This window comes from Penaeus chinensis, chromosome 37 (genome assembly GCF_019202785.1).
Source record: "Penaeus chinensis breed Huanghai No. 1 chromosome 37, ASM1920278v2, whole genome shotgun sequence".
Classification (NCBI taxonomy): domain Eukaryota; kingdom Metazoa; phylum Arthropoda; class Malacostraca; order Decapoda; family Penaeidae; genus Penaeus; species Penaeus chinensis.
Genome location: NC_061855.1, coordinates 569,074 through 576,573, shown reverse-complemented (window position 1 = coordinate 576,573; position 7,500 = coordinate 569,074). Strand labels below are relative to the sequence as shown.

The 7,500-nt window shown below is 37.4% G+C and overlaps 1 protein-coding gene across 2 annotated transcripts in view; it reads left to right on the top strand.

The window, feature by feature from the left end:
* Window positions 1-1,121: 1,121 nt before the first annotated feature.
* Window positions 1,122-7,500, top strand: part of LOC125045443 (plasminogen receptor (KT)-like) — a 22,044-nt gene continuing 15,665 nt past the window's right edge. For both annotated transcript variants that reach the window (XM_047642696.1, XM_047642695.1), the window contains exons 1-5: window positions 1,122-1,249; window positions 3,065-3,168; window positions 3,350-3,480; window positions 3,904-4,013; window positions 4,233-4,354. In XM_047642696.1, the coding sequence (XP_047498652.1) occupies window positions 3,088-3,168; window positions 3,350-3,480; window positions 3,904-4,013; window positions 4,233-4,354 (444 nt within the window). In that variant the 5' untranslated portion in view covers window positions 1,122-1,249; window positions 3,065-3,087. The remainder of the gene's footprint in view (window positions 1,250-3,064; window positions 3,169-3,349; window positions 3,481-3,903; window positions 4,014-4,232; window positions 4,355-7,500) is intronic.

Genomic DNA, 7,500 nt, shown 5'->3' with positions numbered 1-7,500 from the left:
CATACCAGCAAGCAATTCTTTCAATGAATTCATCATGATATTTAGAAGCAAGGTGGTAGCGAAAGTGTGGCTGGGGTGGGGTTCTTTTGCAAAAAGGGAGGGTTATGCCTAATGCCCAGTGATCACTAACTAAGAATGGGATGACTTTCGCAGTACTTGGTAGTGTGTGCTGATTGTATAGAGCTATATAGTCCAATTTCCCTCCCAAATAATGAGTTTTTCCGAAGGGGCATAATAAATGTGTGGGGTCACTAGTATTTATGAGATAGTCATAATAAACCTTACCGTTTTTGCCAATGGTACTTCCCTCGGAGCCCAAGAAAGGATGGCGAGCATTAAAATCCCCACACAATAAGACAGTATCAGTATGTATCATGCAGTCAGGAGGTTTAGGTACCACCTCACTATCATGTGGATTATATACATTAATGATGGTGATAGTTTTACCGTCTAGAAATATTTTAATACTAAGATATTCAACACAGGAGTTGTCACGATTGTCATCAATCACTTTCAATGGAATTGAGTTCAGAGAGAGAGAGAGAGAGAGAGAGAGAGAGAGAGAGAGAGAGAGAGAGAGAGAGAGAGAGAGAGAGAGAGAGAGAGAGAGATACAGAGAGAGAGAGAGAGAGAGGGGGAGAGAGAGAGAGAGAGAGAGAGAGAGAGAGAGACAGAGAGAGAGAGAGAGAGAGAGAGAGAGAGAGAGAGATACAGAGAGAGAGAGAGAGGGAGAGAGGGAGAGAGGGAGAGAGGGAGAGAGAGAGAGAGAGAGAGAGAGAGAGAGAGAGAGAGAGAGAGAGAGAGAGAGAGAGAGAGAGAGAGAGAGAGAGAGAAAGAAAGAGAAAGGAGGGAAGAGATAGAATGATAATTGAATAAATAGACAGTCAGCGAAAGAGGGACAGCGAAAAGAAGAAACACCAGTCATGATTTTCAAACCGCGCGCCAAAAATCTGAAAATCTCTCCCAGTCTTACCATTGATATATGATTAAAAAAAAAAATTATTGTCCTAAAACATTTAAAAACACATCACAATAATAATCCACCACTTACACCACCACAAGATAAATCACATTCCTCTTATGCACCCAAAAAGAGAACCTAGAATTATCTTCACCGCGAACTGCAGAGGAATATTGACCTAAATGTTTGTTATGAGTTAGTATCACAGGGAGGAGGGACACATCCTCATATTTTCCACTCATTTCGCCTCATTTACGGTCCTGTCCCTGGTTTTTGGCCCCCCATAAGGTACGTTGCGGCGGAGATGAGGCGAGGAAGGGCGTAAAAAGGGAGGAAAAGGGTGAAAAGGAAGGAATTTTGAGGGATTTTGTGATCGTAAGGTCGTGTTAAAATTTCCTTCTTGTTTTATCTTTTTGTTATTCTTCTCTCGAGTTTTAATGTTTTTTAACGGTCAGTGGATTCTGTCGAGGAATAAAAAAAGCGTTTGTCATTGATGTCTGTGAAGGTGGCGAAGGCCAGAGTTCAGAAGGAAGCCGCAATGCCAGTCTTTTATTTTCGTCATTATGAAGGCTCCGGGGCACTTCGGGTCGCAAAGGCTTCTTCGTGAGCCTTCCTCGACGCGGCGGAAGGGCACGGCCCGAAATCCGATGTCGCCAGGCTGTCTTTAAGGAGTCTTGTAGGGAGGCTGTTGGACCTTGCCAGAGCACCGTAGGCGTGGAGGCCAGCACGTGCTTGCGTCCGGGGAATGTTCACCGTGTGTCACGAGCTGCTCCCTAGATGTCAGCGGCTTAGAGTATGGCTCTCTTGTTGTTTGGCGTGCATATGTTATTTGGGAAAGGGTGTGTACGCTTTCAGGGAAGACGTCCTCTTGTCTGCAAATATTTTGCAGAATGTTGTGAATTGTGTTGCATGAGGTACTGATTGTGTGGTGGTGCTGGTGTTTTTGGTATGTGTGTATTTCTATAATTACCAAACTAAAATAAAAAAAATATAAGGAAAAGAGGTAAAAAGGATACTCTTGCTGGAATATGGAATAATCTACGTAGGCCAAGAATAGCATCCGAAAGGAGGAAACGGGCTGTGACAGTCGATTGGGTGGGCGTCTGCAGGTAAGGGCCTCAGCTAGGAAGATTTTTGGTTCATTTAATGATGCCTGTGGATTCGCGGGAGCATCCCCAGTGTTGCTGGCTGGAGTAATAGGGGCTTAGTCTAAGCGGGGTGTGGGTTTTTTGTAAATAATCACCGTATATTCTTTGATTCAACTACTTATGTCTTACAATTGTGGGTGAATGTTTAGAGCTGGAAGACATCAGGTAATGCTTTTTGTTTTGCAAATCCAGCCGAAGCCACCAAAGCACCTCCACTATAGGCTATCGCGATGGGTAGAGTGTGACTAGTTCCATAATGTTATATTCTAAGGCATTTGATGTCTCGTGTGTCCTTACCTCTACTTTATGCAGATTATGTTTTCGGCCTTAATGTTGTATACTTAGTGTTCTTTATGGCTGTTTTTTTTTAAATCATAAGTTCAATTTAGGCTTAATTGCTCTGCATTTAATTTTGTTGTTTATGTCATTTTGGAATCTGTATTTTTTCCAACATGTAAAGTGTGAGAAGCCATGGTTGAGCTTTTCGGCAAAATGCACCACCTCCCTTCACACAGTTGCTTCCTGGCATGGCTGAGTTACTTGGGGGCCTTATGTATATTTATTGTATTTATTTATATTGTATTTTATGTATCCTAATTTTAGTAGTGTATGAATCCAAAGCCTTCCTCATCCAGGGATAGAGCCCCGAGATGTAGACCCTTCCCATCACCAGTTCTCTCCAGACACTGCAGTCCTTTTGTGTGCTTTAACTACCTCCTGTGGTGCCAAGGCAAATTGTGAATGCAGTTTACTCAGAATTTCATTTTGATGACTTGACCCCAGCATTTTTTTTTACCCTTTTTTATTCTATTATTATTATTATTATTATTATTATTATTATTATTATTATTATTATTATTAACAAAAAAATGTATATATGTCCAAATACTATTCTTTTGTCATACAGAATTATGAAACTATGAAACATGCCATTCAGTAATGCTTTTTCTTTCAGAGTTGACTCCAGTCCCCGCCACCATGGGCAACAGTGCAGACAAGGGGCTGAATGAAAACCTCCGCAGAAATCATGAACTCATGGCCGAATCACAAAGAATTGGGGTGAGCAGGAAAAAAATATTTTTCAAAGAAGATATGTCTAAAAGATACAAACCTGATGTTGCATAGAAAATATGATTTTATGTGTGATGGTGTCTCTTATGATTTTGGCTTGCAGTCATAAATTATTATCTGATTTTGATATAATTTACACCATCAGTTCATATTATGTTTTCTTTTCCAGCTTGAGAGACAAATTCACATGCAGAATGAGATGCGGGAGAAGTTAATGTCAATGCAGATAGCAAGAGCAAGAGAACTTCTATACTGGTTTGGGACATTCTATGCAATATCTGCAATAGGCATGATTGCAGGGTGAGTTGGGTCTCTTTGCTTATAGATATTTTATGCATGTGTGTGTGTGTGTGGAGGGGGGGGGGGGGTATTAAACTGTTTTAGTGTTCATTTTTTAATGTTTGAAAATAATCCAAAAAAAAGCATATATAGGCAAGGATGAACCATGTAGCAATATCAGTATTCCTGTAATAAAATAGATTCTGTTAGAATTATGCTAAGTATTTTATTGATCACAAACCAGTTTTTTGTTTCATCATTTTGGATTTGCATCCATTACCTGTATTTTTTCATGAATTTTTATGCAAATAATTTTAACCTTCTATCCTCAGAGCAGAACCCTGCTATAGTACTTAACATAGATTTTATGTGTAATTTGGCGTTATGAATGATTTTGCCACTTATTTTAACGACACAAACTAATCAGATTCTGATTAATTACAGTTTTCGACGAACCCGCAAGCCTGGGACATTGGTACCACTTCTGCCCCTGACCTTCATTGTGGCATACCAGGCAGATCTGGCCTACGGCTCTAAACTCAATCGAATCAAAAGTATGTAAGCCCAGTGTATGCTGCTTAGAAAGATACTGTAGACCTGATGTGGTAATTTGAATGTTTGAAATGGCAAACTGATTTTATTTGTAAATTCTGGTGCTGGCTTTCTTTTGATGTGGTGCTTTTAAAAAATAATGAATTTAAATTATCTCTGATAAGGAAATATTAAAGCATTGTGTAGATTACAGTTTAGTAATATTTATAAATATTTTTCAGTGGAGGCTGAGAACATCTTGGTATTTGAGCGTGAGCTGGTTTCAATGCCGATGGGCGTGCCAACTCCGGCTTCAATTGACGAGGCTCGCGAACGACAGGAGGAATCCAAGCGACTGAACAAGGTTCATGAAGTGTTTATTTAGGTCTTTTCTAGTATATTAGTGGGAGTTTAAGCAGCTTAAACCTCACAGATCTTTTAAGGTGCATTTATAGTGTCAGTAGATTCACAAGGAGAGGTGGGCATTTACTACGATTATGCGATCAAATAGGTTGACTTCAACTTGGCTTGTAATTTACAAGATTCAGTCATTCTGAAGGGCCAGTTATACTTCACAGAATACCTTTCTTACTTGTCTACAGCAGATTTCCTCTCATAGTTACAGATTTTCGATATGCGTCCTCTTTTTCTCTCTTCTCGTATGTAAATTTATATTACAGTTTCTATAATTGTAGTGACGTAGCATAATGATAATTAAGCATCACATCAAGCACACTTCATGTTCCTGCTACAAAATAACCAGCTGAAGGCAGAAAGCAAAAAGAGTGTGCAGAACTTCCAGTCAGCCTTACAAAAGTCCTCTATGACTTAACTTCACATTTTGATGTTTGCCGATTCTGGGCAGTCACAAAGCTGACCGTGCTTGGACTGTCTTTGTTGATATGTGGTTCTCCTATAATCCTGTTCCTTCATACTATACTACTTTGTAAACAAGTGTATCTAGTCTTCTTATCTGTGTATGTAATTTTGTCTTTTAATGTTTAAGATAATCTTAGATTTAATTTTGATGGTGTTAGGTATTGTTATTATCATTACGATTTTTGGTGTATAAATACTGTGCAAAAAATGGCCACACTGTCAGGATGATATTAACTTCAGTTTATTGAAAAACTTTAGACCGGCACAATTTGTGCTCAAAAGCACGTGTTCGTAATCTTGGCTTGTGATTCATAAGTGTTAGAGTCCTGAACTTTTACGAAAGACATCATACCAAAGAATACTCCCAGTGCTGACCCAAAACTTTCATCCAGTTTATGGCTGTTAAATTAGTCTTAAAAGAAATTACTCAGTAAGATTAAAGTAAGTTAATTTTGTCTCCATTAGTGAATGATAACGTGGCTGATTGATACTGTTCAAGGAAAAGCAATACTTGATGTAGCCTACATAAGCTTATGTGAATGTGTCATAACTACAGTGTTTTTATTTGATATGTAGTTGTATTTATTTCTGTGTGAATGTGCTTGATATTGGAAAAAGGAAAGAATTGCACACCATATTTAAGTCTGGGTTAAGAAAAGGCCATTTTATTTTTCTATATAATTTTTTGAATTTTTTGTGTTGTTTTCTATTGCACAGTTTTCCAGTTACCCTTAACTGATTACATTTACCCATATGAGTGCTTTATAAACTTCTAAGAAAGTGGAAAAATTTGGTAACCTTTCAATCCATAATTCCAGCCATTATGTTGATCATCTTTGAAATTATATTGAACATTATGACCAACAGTATGGCATTGGAATTGTAAACTTTAATCACTAAGGGAGGTGTCTTTTGTAAACCACTTTCATCCATAAGCTATGAAGGAAGTTATACCAGAAGTCCAAACTGGTTTTGCATTAAGGTTCATTGCGTCCAGATATAGAGTAAGGTTGTACATGTATTAAGCATATGCAGTGTTCCAGAGCACTTAGGGTATGTTGTGAAAAGAAATGTGTCAAAAGAAACTTCTGTTCTACAAACTGGTAGAAGATCTCTAGTGTTTTTGTTGATATTAAATCACTTTTATTTTATGGGAAGGTTGATCCTACTTTTATTTCTTGCTATGAAATTGGTTTTCCCAAAGTGTTTTGTAATTATAGCCTCTGCATTGTAGCTTTGGTAGTGAAATTGAAAATGAAGAGGTCTTATATGTGCTTCATGCTTGTCTTATTTTATGCAGAGAAGAGTATTTACTAGTTTTTGCTATCACTGGAATGGGAATGATTATTCTGTCATTTAAAGTTTAGGGTATATTTTTTTATATTGAGGATGTTGCACCATCCTTTTCTAAATTATCATCATTTTGATGGAAGGTATTATTGCACTCATAAGGGTATGTTCTTAGTTTGTTTCTTGTAACGATATACTGTGTCTTCTCATACTTTATATATATATATATATATATATATATATATATATATATATATATATATATATATATATATATATATATATTCCCCCCCCCCCTTTTTTTCTTTCTTCTTTTTGTGTGTGTGTGTGTGGAGGGGGGGTATGGGTATGAAACTGAAGTACTTTCCTTATACATACGGTCTCTGACACTCACATTCATACTTACAACTCACACTTCCATTCCTTCATACTCCTATTGATACATGCACATATACTTACATTTGCATATGTTCACACACTTACAAACACCCACACAGATATTTACTTACACTTACACTTAGTTGTACTCACATATTTAAATAAGTAGGTTACTTAATCAGTATGAAATTCCATAAGATACATCTAAAGACTGCATGGCAGCTGCTCTATTTAGGTTACTAGTAATTTTAAGCAATACAACCAGTTGGACCTCCCAGATCCAGAACTTTAGTTTGGCAATAACAATTATGGAATAAAGATTTCATTTCCCAGATGGCCCTTTTTGCCACTGGAGCTAGTGCTCTTGTTTGGCATGTCTTTCATTTGTATCAGTTCCTTATTTTTTTGTGTGTGGCAAGAATAATATAATCTGCTTCCTACATATGCTGTTTTGATAAAGGTAGATGGAGGCTCAGGAATCTCCCTAGACTGGCAATAATCAAGGCTCAAGAGTGCTGGACTTGGGAGGGACAACATGTGTTAGCACTTCATGGGAAGGGTTTGCCTGAAGAGGTGCAGGCCAGGCAAGTTTTATTTTTTTATATGCAAAAAAAATATTTTTATTTTGGATCATTTGTGAGTTATTGGAAATGTGAGTAAGTTAAGGGAGGTGTGTTAGCCTGTGTTGCATTACAGTTTTTAAAAAACTGAAAAGGCCAAGTAGAGTTAACTACATTTTCTAGTCTTTTTGCTGGTGATGTTAAGGTCAGTAAAGTGTACCTGTATTGTGAGATATGATTTCCCTCATGTGCTGCTGTTATTATTATCATGGCTCCTCTAAGCTATATGTAATTAATGAACCTAATTCAAGGTTAAAATATGTGCTATATGCTGGGGCCATATTGATAATGATTTTGAGATTTTTTTTACATTTGGTTTCATAATTCCCATGAAAATTAGCTG